At 37.7% G+C, this 18,570-nt stretch overlaps 1 protein-coding gene across 3 annotated transcripts in view; it reads right to left on the reverse strand.

The window, feature by feature from the left end:
• Positions 1-18,122, reverse strand: part of EED (embryonic ectoderm development) — a 31,186-nt gene extending 13,064 nt beyond the window's left edge. For all 3 annotated transcript variants that reach the window (XM_015103070.3, XM_015103071.3, XM_042238249.2), the window contains exons 1-7: positions 17,991-18,122; positions 12,963-13,115; positions 11,197-11,289; positions 5,891-5,956; positions 4,439-4,564; positions 3,719-3,800; positions 1,420-1,511 (exon numbers count right to left, since the gene is read on the reverse strand). In XM_015103070.3, coding sequence (XP_014958556.1) covers positions 1,420-1,511; positions 3,719-3,800; positions 4,439-4,564; positions 5,891-5,956; positions 11,197-11,289; positions 12,963-13,115; positions 17,991-18,104 — 726 coding nt within the window. In that variant the 5' untranslated portion in view covers positions 18,105-18,122. The remainder of the gene's footprint in view (positions 1-1,419; positions 1,512-3,718; positions 3,801-4,438; positions 4,565-5,890; positions 5,957-11,196; positions 11,290-12,962; positions 13,116-17,990) is intronic.
• Between the last annotated feature and the right edge of the window lie 448 nt (positions 18,123-18,570).

The raw sequence follows: 18,570 nt of genomic DNA on the forward strand, positions 1-18,570 counted from the left end.
AATTATTCTGTGACATAAAAACCTGAATGGTTGTTAGTTTTCTTTGTCCAACCCAGATGAAGCAATGAAACTGGTATCTGCATGTGAAATTAGGAGTCCTTTAAACAATTGAAATTTACTTGTACATCTAAGCCAAAACACTTAGATAAGTCGGGTACCTTGGTTTTAGAGTTCACTTTTTAAATGAATAAAGAAAAATATGTCTTAAAAAGGAAGCAACATTTCCTCATTTGCTGTTTACTAATTTTTAATGAGCTCCTAACAGATCATCTATTGTAACAAACTTTTTCCACCTCATCTTACAGATCAGACACTGAGGCTCAGAGAGTTACTTTAGCACATGGTACATGTGTCAATGACAATCTCACACAATCCGTCTAGCAGTGAATTCCTATTGGTACAAAAGAGATACAAACTAACCCCTGCTTTCATTTTAAGAAATAACAGTAGAGAGTTTTGTTTAAGGAGAGTACTTTCCTCACTCATCTAGATATTCTATGTTAATCCAACCTTTGAATCAATCATGAACACAGTTTTACAAAAGCCTGAGAGCTTCAGGTTTGGTGTTTATTGAATTCAGAAGTCTGGCAGCTGCTACTTTTCCTAATAACCTCACTGTCAATAGCAACAAGACACCTCTAGAGCCAGGAGCTCTCATTCAGTTTTTAAGTAAGGACAGTAGTCTTTGTTTTTTCATACATAAAGCCAGATAGAATTCTGCAAGTTCTAGAAAATCCTTTAAGGTAGGTATGATTCTCACAAAAGCATATAGGAATATTTAGTACCTCCAATTAAAATATCACATGCTTCAAAATATAATGCCCTTTAAAAATAGTTTAAAAAAAAGCTGAAGAGCTGTAAGACTACTAAATAAGTAAGCTACACAGAGAAGGTAAATAAACCTAAACAACACAAAATCTGAAACTTAACTAAAAACACTTAATATCACTACAACAGATCAACAGATTGTAATACAAAGCATAAAGACAACACCATGCCATCAAAGGGAAGTTATCTAAAAGTCAGTGTGAACAATACCTCCTAGAAATGAGTAACTTATATTTCAACTTCAAATAAAAGGTGAAAAAATTTCTTAATTGCCAAGTAGGTTAACCTTTTCCTTTAATAACTGAGAAACAACAAAAGGTAACTTGGTGATTTTAGATTAAAAAAGGAAAAGAACAAGTTCACAGAATTCTTTCATGAGAATCCAGGTGCTGGTAAAACACGTGCAAGAGTACAGATAAAACACCAAGAGCCTACTTGCTTTATTTCTTCATCTTTAAGTTAAAACCTTATCTGTCACAGTAAATGAAATAACTGCCTGCCAAGCTACATGAAACAAACTACGTGCTTTCTTATAGGGATTGTTCACAGCTTTGTAACCTGAAGGTCACTGCCCTGTAGCTTTCAACTTACAGCACTTAGAACTTCATCTCTGTGCCCTTCTACACCTCCAAATATTGCCACCAGAGTGTCCGTTTGGATATTCCATAATCGTAAAGCATGATCTAGTACAGACATAAAAAAATTAACATAAACTTTTATCATTCATTTACTGTGGACTTTTAATATCTCTTTAAAGAAAAAACTACCAAAGTTTGGACTTAACTCATTCACAGTAATGACTAAGAAGGAATCCATATCGTATAGGAACTTAAAATATTTATATTACTTGTAGATTTAACTAGGTATGAGTTCAAACTTTCAAGGGTACTAGTTTTTCCCTCTACCATACCCACATTTACAAATTGAAGAGGACAAGTAGATTTATAAGATCTCTACAGTAAATCTAAAAATATGATTGAAACATACACATATTGGGACATTATTTAGAGTATTATGGACCTTTCAAAAATTCTATAACTGTAATCTGAGCAATCTCATTTTCCACTGAACATCAGCAACAAAATAAATAGAAAGCAATATTCATAAATACCAAGCAGAGTTTGAAATATAACAATGTCTATACTGTGTAATATTAACATATTATACAACATATTGTTAGTAGTGGAAATAAACATTGCTACAAAAATGATTTCTTTTTGTAGCAATGATTTCAATCTGCATCCAAGTTTTTGTGCAGACATTTACATTTCTCTTGAAGATACACGTACCTAGGAGTGTAATTCTATGTTTAGCTTTTTAAGGAACTGCCAGATTGTTTTTCAATGTGCTTACACATTTTACATTCCTACCAGCAATGGATGAAGGGGTTCCCTATTTTACTGTCTTTTTCACTGCAATCATCCTAGTAGGTGTGAAGTGGTTATCTCACTGTATTTTTGATTTGCATTTCCCTAATGATTAACAATACCCACTCCAGTGTTCTTGCCTGGAGAATCCCAGGGACGGGGTAGCCTGGTGGGCTGCCGTTTATGGGGTCACACAGTGTGAGACACGACTGAAGCGACTTAGGAGCAGCAGCAGTGATTAACAATGAGTGCTTTTCCATGTGCTTATTGGACATTCTTGCCTATTCTTTCAAAAGATGTCTACTTTTAAAGCCTTTGTTTGCTTTTAATTTGGTTGTCTTTTTATTACTGAACTATATGACCTCTTGATTTAAGTCCCTTATTAGATACACACTTTGCATATCTTTTTTTTTCCTATAAGTTGTCTTTCCCTTTCTTGAGAGTTTTACTTGCAGAAAAATTCCTGTTCATTTTGAAAAGCTGTTTGAAAAATGCTCTAACACAATGGGGGAAGAGCAAGATTAGGAAACTGTGACATTAAGAACAAGTAAGGCATTATGGTCTATGTTACCTGTAAAAGAATATCTGAGCCCAGTTACTGTTATTAACAGAAGAGAAAAAGTTGTCAGCTCTCTTCTTAGGTGTCTATTTCCAAACAAGCCTTGATAGTTGAAAAATCACATTGAAATATTTTTCATGTAAGAGTTTTAATTTGAGGATATCTTTTAATATGGGGGTTAGGTTATAGGTGTGATAGCTGTTAAGAAAAGAATACATTTGACTAGAATAATAATGTAGAAATGAAAAGAGAAAGGGCAATAAAAAACAGAATGTAGAAATAAGAACAACTCAAATCACTTTAGAGAGCTCAGAAATTTAAGAATGATTCAGAGGCCTGTCTGAACCCAAAATAAACTTACAATGCCAACATGGGCATACAGAGCAAGACAATGCTTTCTCTTTGTAAGGAAGGAAAACATTTAGAAGAGCTTACACTGGATAACTTAGCATTTTAAGGAATCCTGTAGGGAATCTTTTATAAAATAGAAGCATTATAGAGAGAGGCAAAAAAAAGCATCATGGATTTTCAGATACACTATTTCTTATTACATGGTTGGAAAGCATCAGAAATTTGCTAGACTACCTTCAAACTACTAAAAATGTTGCAACTTCAGTGACCTGCCATTAAAATTAGTACAGTTTAGTATGATAATTCAATTGAGGATAAAGTTCTAGAACAATCATAATGCAATATGGTAAATAAGGGTAACATACATCTAATCCTCAGTGTCAATTATCTTATCTACATCTTACAGGAACAGTGTACTTCATGGTCCCATTCTCCAGTTCTTGGTTTGGGGATGCTAATGTAGCCCAAAATTTTTCTAAAACTTACTTCGTTTTAAATTTGGAAATTTCCCTTAGATTAGTTTGTCCCGAAGTCAAACAAAACTAAACAAACAAAAAACCCAACTCACTCCCAAATAAATACAACTATACAAGGAAATATTTGTTTCTCTTACCTTTACTTACTGACAGGAGAAGATTTGGATCTCTTGGGTGGAATTTCAGCTCATTGATAGCATTTCCATGGCCAACATAGTGCTATAATAAATTTAAGACACTTCAACTTTCATATAAAAATCAATAAATTCATTTTCACTAATCTTCAAAGAATGGAAAAATAATTTCACTTGAAGTAGTGGTTCTCAGCCTTGGCTGCATATTAAAATCACCCAGCTTGAAGGAAAAATAAATGACACTGAAGTCCCATTTGCAGATATTCTGAGCCACAGCAAGGATTTAAAAGATTCTCAGGTGATTCTAATGTGCCCCCAGAGTTAAAGTGATTTGTAAAATTTCTTTTAGTATCAACTTCCAAGGCTTCACTTTTTAATTCTTTACAAAGTATCCTTGACTCCATACTCCTATTTAGGGGTTCTTGAAAAATGAGCTCACTCTTTAGTTATTGTTCATTTAGAGCTTCTCAGGATAAAGCAAAAGAACAGAAATGATTTTAATAGAAAACAGTGCAAATGATAAAATTTTCCCATTTATTCCTTAATTTGCATGACCCAAATATGACAAAGGTCTCAAAAGACTTGTCTAAAGGAAGCAACAGGCAAAGTACAAACCAAATTAAAAACTGCACAGAAACTGACTCCGTTTTAAATTCAACATGGCAAGTTTTTACAGGCGTGCATACAAAAGAAGCAGATCGACAATTTAACAAGAAAACCCACCTTTATGCACTGCATTGTTATGGGATTAATTATCCTAATTATGCCTCTAGATCCAGCAACAGCCAGCAGAGGATGGCTTGTGTTACTATCATATGTCCACGCACAAGTGTAAAAGTTTTCATCAGCCTAAGAAATCCCAGTTAAGAAATATAATTTGCTTTTGAAAAGGAAACACATCAATGACCACAATAATGTCCAAAGAACTGCTGAAGCTCTTGACAAAGAAGTTCCCGTTTTTCTTTATACCATCAGGGTTGAAACAATGAAGATTTTAGGTCTAAAATCTATACCAAGTGATCAAACAAACCCAATCCTTCCACTCAATTTTGATTACTATTTTGCTGTTTGCACAACTGTTTACCTGTTTTCTGAAAGCAGCCACAGCCAATATGTAAATGAATAGGCATAGGTTGTATCCCCCAAATTTATCTATAAAAACAGGTTTCCGGGGGAACGGATAGTCAAGGTCTTTGGGAAGATCATGTACTCACTGCTGTATTTAAAATGCATAACCAACAAAAACCCTTGTATAGCACATGGAACTCTGCTCAACATTATGTGCCAGCCTGGATGAGAGTGAGAGTTTGGGGGAGAATGGATACGTGAATGTGCATGGCTGAGTCTCTTCACTGTTCACCTGAAACTATCACAACATTGTTAATCGGCTATTTCCTAATACAAAATGTTTCTGGTATTAAGAATAAATAATTGAAACAAAAAAAAAAACAAAAACAAAACCAGGTGACCAGTTCCACAGGCTGTAATTTGCTGACCCTGGCTCTATCTCAACAACTCTATGTACCTCTAGATAAAAATCAGCTAACTATTCAGTTTTCCACCTTTTCCTGTGTGAGACTTTCCCAATAATGCCAAAGGTCACCTCCTTCCTTATCACCTAAGGGAAGACTAAAATGTTCTTTTTCTTACTTGCTAGGTTTTCCAAATGGATCTGGAAGAAATCTTATCACCAAGCTTTGACTGTTGTATCCTTTGGTTTTTTAAAGCTTTCTTTTCTTTATAAACCCATGTTTTACAATATTTCATTTCCTAAACAAACATGCTTATTTTTTTTCCCTGTAGGCTCTGCTGACCAAATACTTGATATGACTGTCAGGCACAGCTTCTGATCAACCCAAATTCACCAATATCCCTGCCCTGAAATGATAAAAATCTAAGCAAGGTCAAAGAAACAGCAAGTTTTAACTACTTTCTGCTATAACTTTCTATTATTGGATTTCCAGCGCTCATCTCTAGCCACCTGTACTGTCCGCCCTCATATCCACCCTGACAGTGGCTTCCCGGGATCAGGAAAACTAGATACCAAGAATCTCTTGAGTAACAGTGAAGGAACAGCATTGGATAAAGTTAACAAAGTAAGGTACAAAAGTTTTGAGGTACTTATTCAAAGTCAATTTCTTTAGCCAATAATACCAAAAACCCAGGAAAGGATACATCAGCATCCACATAAGACTGCAACAACCGGATCTCTCCTTGTGAATGACATTCATATAAGGTAACCTAATGAAAACAAAAATACAGCAAAGTTTATCTCAAATACAGAAACACACTCTTCACCTTTTGAACATACTTTATTTTACTGTGCAGTACAGTCAAAAAAAACTTTTTTAAAATAACTTAAATAACACAGAAAACTATTAAAAAAGGAGAACTCCTTTAAATTTAAGGAAACCATTATAAGCTCTAATGCATTACATAATTTCCAGAGTATATTAAACACTGTAGTAATAATAATGGTTTCTATTTCCAATGTTTTCAACTTATTCATATAACTGGACCAATTCTAAAGTAAATAGAGTTGAGTACCTCACAGTAAAGTATGCTGCCGCTAAGTCACTTCAGTCGTGTCCGACTCTGTGCGACCCCACAGACAGCAGCCCATCAGGCTCCCCCGTCCCTGGGATTCCCCAGGCAAGAGTACTGGAGTGGGTTGCCATTTCCTTCTCCAATGCATGAAAGTGAAAAGTGAAAGTGAAGTTGTTCAGTCGTGTCTGACCCCAGCGACCCCATGGACTGCAGCCTTCCAGGCTCCTCCGTCCAGGGGTTTTCCAGGCAAGAGTACTGGAGTGGGGTGCCATTGCCTTCTCCCACAGTAAAGTATAACTACTTCCTAAAACTGTGGTTTATCCTTTTTTTTTCACTTGTGCCATATGGCTTGCAAGATCCCAGTTATCTGATCAGGGACTGAACTTAGGCCCATAGCAGTGAAAGTGCACAGTTCCAACCACTGGACCTCCAGGGAATTCCTGTGGCTTATCCTCTTTAAAGTCTTTGGGTAGTTTTAGAGCATTCATTAATTACATAAAAGAAAATCTAAAATTTGCCTCATGAACATTGCTCATCAAATATTAACTTTCTGCTGTACAGTGGCCCTTTCCATTTATCATTTTCTAAAATTAATAACATATCCACTTTACTCGATTATGTACAGTTGTCCCTCAGTATCTGCAAGGGGATAGGTTCCAGGACACCCACAGATACCAGAATCTGAGAATGCTCAAGCTCCTCATATAAAATAGCATAGTATTTGCATATAACCTCACACATGCTCCAGTATACTTTATCTTTAGACCACTGCTGCTGCTGCTGCTGCCGCTAAGTTGCTTCAGTTGTGTCCGACTCTGTGCGACCCCATAGACGGCAGGCCACCAGGCTTCCCCGTCCCTGGGATTCTCCAGGCAAGAACACTGGAGTGGGTTGCCATTTCCTTCTCGAATGCATGAAAGTGAAAAGTGAAGTCACTCAGTCGTGTCCAACTCTTAGCCACCCCATGGACTGCAGCCCACCAGGCTCCTCCGTCCATGGGATTTTCCAAGCAAAAGTACTGGAGTGGGTTGCCACTGCCTTCTCCTAATACAACGCAAATGCTATGCAAATAAAGGTGACAGCACAAAGCAAATTCAAGTTTTGCTTTTTTGGAACTTTCTGGAATTTTCTTTTCTGAATATTCTCAATCCATAGTTGGCTGAATCTGTGGATGTGGAACCCCGAGGATACAGAGGGCTTACTCTGTAATACCAAAATTTTTTAAAACACTTTTTGATGTGGACCATTGTCTTTACTGAACTTTTTCACAATATTGCTTGTTTTATGTTTTGGGTTTTTGGCCCCAAAGCATGTGGGATCTTAGCTCCCCAACCAGGGACAGAATTTGCACCCTCTGCATTAAAAGGTAAAGTCTCAACCACTGGATCGCTAGGGAAGTCCCTGTAATACTACATTTTTAAAACGCTCTTTCCATTTTTATTACAGTTTAGTCACGTTAGCAATACTGTTACTAATTTCAATACGTCTATAAGAACTCTATAAAAATCCTTTAAAATACCTATTAATAAGATAATCTCTACATTAATATTCTAAAAACATATTCTTTATATGGACATTAACTAAGTTATGTCTTTAGAAAGTATTTTGCTTTATTTTTCTTAAAAAAAAAAAAAAAAAAAAAAGAGCTCCGAATAGCAGTTCAGTTCAGTCGCTCAGTCGTGTCCGACTCTTTGCGACCCGATGAATTGCAGCACACCAAAAGTTGGCTTAAAGCTCAACATTCAGAAAACGAAGATCATGGCATCCGGCCCCATCACTTCATGGGAAATAGATGGGGAAACAGTGGAAACAATGTCAGACTTTATTTCTTTGGGCTTCAAAATCACTGCAGATGGTGAGTGCAGCCATGAAATTAAAAGACGCTTACTCCTTGAAAGGAAAGCTATGATCAACCTAGACAGCATATTCAAAAGCAGAGACTTTACTTTGCCGACTAAGGTCCGTCTAGTCAAGGCTATGGTTTTTCCAGTAGTCATGTATGGATGTCAGAGTTGGACTGTGAAGAATGCTGAGCGCCGAAGAATTGATGCTTTTGAACTGTGGTGTTGGAGAAGACTCTTGAGAGTGCCTTGGACTGCAAGGAGATCCAACCAGTCCATTCTGAAGGAGATCAGTCCTGGGTGTTCTTTGAAAGAAATGATGCTAAAGCTGAAACTCCAGTACTTTGGCCACCTCATGAGAAGAGTTGACTCATTGGAAAAGACTCTGATGCTGGGAGGGATTGGGGGCAGGAGGAGAAGGGGACAACAGAGGAGGAGATGGCTGGATGACATCACTGACTCGATGGCCATGAGTTTGAGTGAACTCCGGGAGTTGGTGATAGACAGGGAGGCCTGGCATGCTGCGATTCATGGGGTCGCAAAGAGTTGGACACGACTGAGCGACAGAACTGAACTGAACTGAGGCCTCCCTGTTCATCACCATCTCCTGGAGTTCACTCAAACTCATGGCCATCGAGTCAGTGATGTCATCCAGCCATCTCATCCTGTCGTCCCCTTCTCCTCCTGCCCCCAATCCCTCCCAGCATCAGAGTCTTTTCCAATGAGTCAACTCTTCTCATGAGGTGGCCAAAGTACTGGAGTTTCAGCTTTAGCATCATTTCTTTCAAAGAACACCCAGGACTGATCTCCTTCAGAATGGACTGGTTGGATCTCCTTGCAGTCCAAGGCACTCTCAAGAGTCTTCTCCAACACCACAGTTCAAAAGCATCAATTCTTCGGCGCTCAGCATTCTTCACAGTCCAACTCTCACATCCATACATGACTACTGGAAAAACCATAGCCTTGACTAGATGGACCTTTGTTGGCAAAGTAATGTCTCTGCTTTTGAATATGCTATCTAGGTTGATCATAACTTTTCTTCCAAGGAGTAAGTGTCTTTTAATTTCACTGCTACAATCACCATCTGCAGTGATTTTGGAGCCCCAAAATGAAGTCTGACATTGTTTCCACTGTTTCCCCATCTATTTCCCATGAAGTGATGGGACCAGATGCCATGATCTTTCTTATAATTCAATAACATAATTCAATGCCACTTTAAGTGAGACTAGGGATTCTTTTTGTTAGAAAGCCTGGAACATTACAATAGGCATTCTGAAGCACAAGTTGTATTAATTCTAATTATACCAACATGACAGTTAATAATAATTGATGGTGAAGTTAGTGAAGTATGCTTACAGTGATGTCTTAAAAGTGAATTCAAATCAATTAATGGATTATATTCCCAATTTTCGGGGGAAAAAAAAAAACCTTAATTTTTTCTTTGAACTGCATCATGTTCTCTCTGAATCATTGTTTTCGAGGTACATATCACAACAGACATTTGGCTAAACATAAAAAAAGGGCTGTTATCCAGGTTATCAACTTTAGTGAGTTTCAAATTTTCAGAACTTTAATGACCAATAAAAGCATGTTTTCTGAATGCAGGGCAACTAACTATGCCTGTGCGCCACAACTACTGAGCCTATGCTCTACAGCCTCGGAGCCGCAATGCTGAGCCCATGTGTCACAGCTACGGAAGCCCCAACGTTCCAGAGCCTGTGCTCCGCAACGAGAAGCCACCTCAGAAGAATCCTGTGTACCTCAACTAGGGCATAATCTATGCTTGCCGTAACTAGAGAAAAGCCCACACAGCAACAAACACTCAGCAGAGCCAAATAATATGATTACATATATATATAAACTTCTTTGAAGACGTCCAGGAAATTATTTAAAGCCAAATTTTACTTTTCAGAAAATAGGAATAGAAAGGATTTAGCCCAGTAAAAATAGATGCATGCATGTTTGTAAGATTTTCAAACTTTCAGGGAAAAAAAAAGCTTGGAAATATGCTGACATTTGGAAAATACTCAGCTGACGACTCCCAGGTTAGTTTTGATTGAAAACAGAATACTAACACTAAACACATAAATATAGGAAACAGTGCGTTCAAAATCATGGTCTTTCATTTCTCTAACAAGCTTAGCACAATTACTAAAGAAGCATAAGATTGAATTTCACTCAAAGTTACAGAATAGCTCCCAGATTCACCTCCTTCCCTTCCCCTCTTGGGCTAAAGGTAAAGAAAGTGACTTTACTGTCAACCCATACCAGTTAGTCAATTTCCCCCATCTTTCTTTTTCCAAATACACCAATATGTTTCTGTTATTCCTCACAACTCCTAGTATATTATTAATGAATAACCAGAATGTAAGTTAATTAAAAGACTTATTATTAGGAGGACAACTTTTCCAAAATGATTTTAACAGACTCCTGAGACTCCCTGGTAGGCCCTAGGAATCTTCCTTTTTCCCATTCATTTAGAAGTGAATGGAAGTAAGTCTTTGCAATCCACTTTTTCAGTCCCAGGTTCAACTAAAAAGTTAAATAACAGTTTACATCAAAACATGTCCACTACGGTTTTTTTCCATGCATTCTCTCAGTTCAAGATACTCTGGCTTCCTTAAATAAAAACAATTCAAAACAAATGTTTACTGTGTATAATTAAAATATTTTCAGTAACTATTATACAAATCCATTGGATTTATGCTTTGCATTTATAGAGAGCAACTAATTACATTTATTATTTTTAAGAAATCACAGACCTGTTACTCCAAGTTGACAAACAACTATCACAGTCACTTGGAAAAAGCAAAGTCAATTTTTTCAGCCACTTAGAACAATATTTACAAAGACAAAATATAAATAGAGACTTGTTTCATGAACAATTTTGTGAGTATATATGAAAAAAGATGTATTTTCAGTCATGAATATTAGTTTTAATTTTTGACAATTTCTAGAATGTTCCATTTTTACATAAAGAAATGATACTGTCAAATTGGCTATACAAAGTTTACTTCAAAATCATTACACTTCAGTGTTACACTAATACCAGAGACTGATGAGCCAAATGCCAAAGAGCCCCTTAACACTCACTCTGTTGCTTCCTACAGTTGCAAACACTAATGGATCTCCTTCTTTACTGTGCCAGTTAAACTGAACTCCAAACAATGGTTGATTATGATCCTCCTATAAAATAACCAAGAAATAAGAAAAATCAATATATTTTAAAAACAAAAAATGTAGTAAACTGATCATTCCCATTAAAAACCTTCCCCTCCACAAAATGCAAGCTGCAATTTTATGTTATCATACATAAACTGACTTTTGACACTTAAAAGATATGTTAGTCCAGTTTTCACATTTTAAAATACTGGTGCATGATAAAACTATGTAACAATTAAAGACTTAGAGCTTAGGTAACAAGTACTCATCAATGAAAATACTTTAATAGTTGCTCTCTATCTTCTTAAACCGAAATGCCATGCTTTTGAATCAAAATATAATGGATAATTGTGACAAATGCATTTAATCTCTCAGGACACAATTTATTTTTCTGAAATAACAAATAACCTGAGTTAATACAGTTTCTCCAGTACTCATTAAACGTTTTCTGGTTGAATTCTTCCCTTGTGAAGTGAAGAAAATTGATTCCATTCAAATCACTGCTCACCATTAGTTCTATAGAAACAATTTAAAATTACTTTGAATTTGGATCCTAAAAGAAAAACCACCTAAGAAGTTTTATAATGAATAAGAACACTTGAAAGTGGGGGCCAGGGAGGCAGTGGGCTGTAACTCCACAGTTATCAGGAGGTTATAGGAAGTGCCTAAAACACAAGCATCCAGTTTTTGGTTTTAATTGGAGTAGAGCTGATTAACAATGCCGTGTCAGCTTCAGGTGCACAGCAGAGTGGTTCAGCCACACACACGCCCGTTCTTTTTCAAACTCTTTTGCCATCTAGGTCACCACAGAATACTGAGCAGAGTTCCCTCTGCTAAAAGTATTAAGTTTTGTTCATAAAGTTATTTTTCAGCCTTAGGATTTTACTGGCAATTTCCTGATGTTTAACAGTAACCTTCATATTCACTTTAAGGCACTTTAAAGTCTGATAACATTCATTTCTTATCCTTTAAAAAGCCACAGTTTTAGGCTTTGGAAATATTTAATAAAAACAATACAGTTCAAACCACTTTCCAAATATACTACATAAAAACAAGTTAATACACCTAAATATTAACATGAAACTACAAAGGGACACTTTGCTTTAGAAGAAAAACACACACACAAAAACACTGAGATTAATTTCTCTCCTTTTAAGACAGTATAATTTGACATACACAGCAATGGATTTTGCTACCTAGATAGGAAAATAATTTCCATATGGAAATAATTTCCAATAATTTCCATAGCTTCTTATGCTTTTCAAAGACTTTAAAAGGATATTTAGGTATTTTAAAAAGAATCTAACATATGCACAAGACACTATAAGGTATATTTTTGCTCAGTATAGGAAAAAACCCCAAATTAAAAAAACAGGAAATGAATACATAAAACACTTAAATATCAGTAAACATTTTTTAATAATAAAAAGACTATTGAGAAAGACAGTAATCTAAATAACATGAACCTATTATTTCTCCCAAATATTAAGTATGCAAAACAAATTTTAATTTATACCTTTTTTCTTGAAAACAATTACAAATAAGACTTCAATTTTTAAAGACTGACTTCCAACTATTATAACTTTAAAATATTTTTAACTTGACAGAGAACCTTGAGCATAAAATGTTTGCCATTGAGAAACCTGCAATTCTGGAACCCTGCATTTAGCCCATAGATTGTGTCTTTCTCCACATACCTTGAGACTATTTACACATTTGAAAGAATATTTGCATTTCTTTGATTTCCATTTTCCCTTCCCCCAACTCTTCCTTCCAGGTGCATTTGGCGTATTTGTAGGTGTATCAGGGCGTTCTGTGTTGGTACCGCTTTCTATACTGACAGCATCATCCTATAAGCAGCAAATCAGAAAAAACTATATGAAACAGCAATACTGTACTTAGGAAATGACTTCAAACTGGAGAGCTGCTGACCAACATAAAAGAAGTAATTAATAAATCCTGCAAGAAATGAAAAAATGTATTCCTGCAAATGCATTAGCATTTGTGGATATTTGCTATTTCAGCAAAAATATAAACAAAAATCAAATCCTGATGATGCTAATGGTAAGAATAATACTGCTTTATTATTAATAAATAAATTAATAAGGCACTGGTTTGTGCCAGCCATGACACTACATTGCCTCACTTCATCTTTACTGCTCTTCATACAACGTACTGTTAGATACGTGTTGCTTAGAGGGCCTAAGGTGGTGTCTTGCTGGTTAGGGTTGCTGGGATTGAAAACCAGAGCTGTGACTCCTACATCTGACTGACCTACATGTCCTCATAGTTTATTTGACTGCTTGCTGCTCAGTCTGGAGCATGGCAGTGGGTGGCTGTTTGAGGCCAGTGTGTTAGTACTTCCTATTTTAGATGAAAATCCTGATTATCACTCAAACTCTACTTATTTATAACACTTAAAACCATTTAGAAACTTTTTTAGGTTCTACATATTACGTGCTATTTACCAGTGAAATCTGACTCATGGCTCTAAAATACTCATGATTCAGACCTCCAGAAGCTCACTGTAAAGTAACATCTTTCCAAATTCACCTAATTTATATCCTGTCTCCAGTCTACAAGATATATTAATGGTCCTCTACTCTCAGAAGAGGATTTCACTACCTCTTCCAATTACACATTCCAAAGTGTTCTTTGGCATAAAGAGATTTATTTAAACCTGTATCACCTTAGGGCAGTAGTTACTAAATTCATTCCAGAGGAAGCTTTTTTCATGGAGTGCCCACTAACATCTATGAGAATACAGACTAGAAACCATTGCCCTAGGAGCTATTTTTAAATTACTGCTTTCTAAAGTTAGTTTTACGATATTACAGAAAGTTAAAAATCCACTAGAATATCAAAAAAGTACATTAAAAATTCACATTAATTTGCTTAAAACCTGTATGGTATTATATGGTAGTTTTTAGGGGTGGTTTCCAAAACTTCCAATGGTTCATACCAAAACGAAATGCTTTTAAAAAGTACACAACTTATTCTAACACTACAATGGGAAAAAAGCAATGGAGTGGATAGATGGCACACAGCAGTGCTCAATATCTAGACTGTAACTTAATGTAAACACAATCAGCTTTTAGATACAGAAAATACAAAACTATACTTATAGAGTTCAGTTTCTAGGTCGAAATCACTGCTTTTTAATCTTTATTTCTTCCTACCTTTCAGTTGAATTTACACAGTTAAAATTTAGTGTAGAAAACAATTTTGTGTTTCACTGGGAAACTTATGTCTACTGCACACTTTCCTTCCATGTTATCAGATTCTAGTCTGCTTCACTGCCTTTGAACAATCTTACACCTCTTACACTGTGGACAGCCAAAGGCAGAGGTTCAAAATGTCTTCCCTTTCATTCTGAAGAAAAGTTTTTGTCTCCATTTGCAATTTCATCTCTACATTCCTTTCATCTGTATAGTTTGTACTGTGTGACTTAAATTGACCAGTTCCCTTACATGAGTAAAATGTTTCTGAAAATTATCTTTTAACACTAGAGAAATGAAACAATACAATGCTTAGACATTTATTCACCAGCTTCTTTCCACTCTGGCTAAAAATTCAACTGCTAATCAAGAAGCCACACAAAACATAGTAAATAACTGGGGAACATTACACACACACACCTTTTACCCATTTAATTTACCCATCTCCTCAAATAGTCAAATCAAGACAGAATCAAATGGAAATGCAATACTCACAATGCTTTCATTTTATTTGTAAATTCAAACCTTTCCTGAGCATCTAGTATGTGCACAAGATGATATCCACCTTGACTCCTCCTCCTCAAAGTACAGAATGGTACTGTGTAACAGACATGGCACTACCACCTTCATCTGCTCAACAAGGAAATGGGGATAGTAGTTTGTCCCTTGATCTTGCCACAGGTTCCTTAAAGCAAAGTCAAGTCTTCAGATTCAGCCTTCTGATCTTACTACCAGGCAACAATCAGTATTCTTTCAGAAGCCAATTATGCTGCACTTATATGAAAAAGTTAATAAAATGGCAGGTACATATACAATGAACTTAAAATAGGTCCGATATTAACTACACTTACTGTGCTGATCATTCTGCAATGCAAATACTGAATTATTATGTTGTGCACCTAGAACTAATAACATAATGTTATTGGTCAATTTTATCTAAACTTTAAAAAAGTTTAACATCCTATCAGTTCTTTGATTCACTTTAACAGTATCAACTGCTCAGATTACCATAACTCCAACTTACAAATACCAGATTCTTTCTTCCATTTGCCTTTGGCCTTCCCATCATTATCTAGCTCCCTCAAGAGTTAAATCACTGCCCTTATTAGCTTTTTCTGAATTCATTTTTTACACAGAGTTCTCTACTCCCTTCCTTTACTGCTTCTCTTAACTTATGTCCTAGATCTGGGTCCCTGAATGGAATTCAGAGGGCCTGTGAACTTATGCAGTTGAATAAATTCATAAATAAATTTAAGATTGCATCTTAATTTTCACATTTTTAACCGAAATCTATTACTTCCTTCTACTATAATACAGGCAGTATATGTGCTAATGTTACTGTAGCTGTAACCTCCTCAGCAATGGAAATCATGAATTTTTATATTCCATTATAGTTGTTGCAGATCTCAAAAGCTGTCTATACCCATCAGTACTATCAGTCATTGTGATGTCTAGTTACTTAACGTAATAAAAAAAGTACTTTATTAAACCTGAAATTTGTTTTAAACAATTTTATAACTTCCTTATAATTTTACCATTGATTTTGTTTGTGATCTTATATATTGTATTTTATACATTTGAAAATATTACTCTGAAGTTTCACAGGATTCATTAAAGTGTCCAGGGCAAAGAAAAGGTTAAAAGTAGCCATCTAAAGGAAGGAACCAAAACAAAGGCTTAGTCCAACCAAGTAGCTCTGAATAGCTTCAGTATGCATCAAAGTATACATTCCTCTTAAGGGTCTGTAAAAAGAAAATAACTTTTCAATTTATTTAGTTCCCTGAAATTTTCCTCAGTCTAAATTGGGTATTGACATCTTTACATTTCTGCCTGATAAATATCTGGAAGGGCCAGAAACACAAGTCTAGATTACAAAATAAGGAATAATAATTAAATAACACTTGCATGGTATTTATGAACGGGGCATTGGGTTCAGCACTTTACCTGTATTATCTCATTTAATCCTCACAAACATCCCATGAGGTAAATACTATTATCCCCATTTTTAAGATAAGAATCCAAGGAAACTAGGTAAAATACCTAGATCAAGCAACCGGTAAAGAGTAGAGTGGCGAATTTTAACCTAACACTTGGATCCAGTTTGTGCTCCTAGTCACTAATCTAATCTGCCAAGAGAAATTTAAGAGAAGGTGGAAGTAAAACAGATTCCAACGGCTGGAGTGAAGAGGGTCAAAAATGTTAGATCCCAATATATAATAAGACTGGAAAGCACAAACAGGAAAATAAAAAGATTAAAAGTAACACCACCTACTAAGCCTTTCAGATAGTTCAAGTCCAAATCCCACAAACTGACAACCCCCCAAATATCTTTCCTCTATCTGCAAAAAGAATTCTTTCCCATCTGTTCAGTGAAAATTTTGGTCTTGATACCATGCCATACACGTGCTTCAGTCGGTGTGTAAGATACACCATTTATTCTTAAAACTAGGCAAACTGAGAAAAAGAACTTACACCACCCTTCTGTAACACTTCAGAAGCCATTCCCTCGGAGGAGTCACATTTTAGAGTATCACCTTTGAATGAACCGTCCAGACATTTTTTCCTGAACTTATTGGATATAAACTTAAAACATGAAATGGCAAATTAACGTCAATTCGGTTATCACTGGCGTCTCACCTAAACACAGTGGGGTCAACTGTTGGGACGGACTAGAGTTGTGACTAGTTTTAAAAAGTTAAAAAAATCTGATTTCAGAGCACCTTTACACATGCGAGACCACGAGCCTACACCTAAAGCCATCTACCTTTACCACAGTTGCCTAGTGTCTTCTAGGTTGTCCCCGTTATCCTAGAGAAAACCGACGAAAGACTAACTGTCCCTTCTCATCCCTTCCTCAAGAGTCGCTCCCCCTCCAACTCTAGAGACGACTCTCGGAGTTCTCCTCCAGAAGTGAGGCCGACTGTCAGGCGCACCCCTTCTCCACAGACGAGACAGGAGCAAACACAAAAGCCCCTTTAAGAGAGTCACCGAAATCCCTGACGTCCGAGATCTGCTCTTCCCATTGTGGACCGCCTGGAAGGGTCTAAGGACACGGTCCCTAAATCTCTTTTTTAAAAGTCCGTAACACACGCTGGCCCCTCCTTCCAACTGTCTTAGAAAAAAAACACCTCTGACTTGCCTTTTAAACTACTGGAATCTCAGACCAGCACTTTGCCCCCAAAGGCCCAAACTCTCCCACTCCACGCAAAACGCTCTCAGGGCAGACCCCCTCCGACCCTCCGCCACCACGCTCTGGCCCCAACCACATTCTCCTTCGCGAAGTTTCCTTTCGTTCTCGGCGCCCCAGCTCAAAAAAAAATCCCCTCAGAGACGAGTTTGATTTTCTCCTCCACGCCCGCGTTTTCCTCAGCAGAGCGGTGACACCTCTCCCTCCCCCCACCCCACCTTACCACAGCCGCCCGCCCGCCCCCGCGCCTACAGTTTAAAAAGAATTGAAAACTTTGACGGCCAAGTCCCGTCCGGACTGCCCTGGGGGGCTGCGCTCACATTCTCGTCTCCAGAGAGGTCCGGGTTGCTATTCTCGTCGCTGCTCAGCTTCTGCTTCTTGGCCGCAGGCATGTCTGTTCCCGCCGGCACTGTCGACACTTCCCTCTCGGACATATTCCTCCGCCTCCCTCCAGGTTCCTGCCGCCGGGGGCGGGGCCTCCGCCACACCGCCGTCAAGCAAGCCCGGCCGGAGCTTGCCGCAAAGCTGCCGCCGCCGCCACCGCCGCCGCTCCCCCCACTGTCGCAAACCGCGCCCAGCCGCCGAGGCGGGCGTGCGTGCGACCCCGCCACACTGCTGAAAAAGGGGCGCGCGCGCGCGCGCCCTCCCGCGCGGCTTCCCGGGTCCTTCCCTGTCCCCGCTCCCGTCTTGCCCTCTTCCCGCCGCCCTCCCGGCAGTTTGCACGGAGCGGGTGTGGGATCCGTCGGCTTCCGAGGGCAGTTATTTCCAACGTCCCTCTTCCCCGCGACCGCCTTGTAAAGGGAGAGGCGGAACTCTGAAGAGGGGGTGCCCCCTCACCCCCTTCCTCCTTCCAGAGACGGTTCAGCCGCAATTGGCCCAATCCTTCGATCCCCCGACCCC

This window comes from Ovis aries, chromosome 21, assembly GCF_016772045.2.
Source record: "Ovis aries strain OAR_USU_Benz2616 breed Rambouillet chromosome 21, ARS-UI_Ramb_v3.0, whole genome shotgun sequence".
In the NCBI taxonomy this organism is placed as follows: Eukaryota; Metazoa; Chordata; class Mammalia; order Artiodactyla; family Bovidae; genus Ovis; species Ovis aries.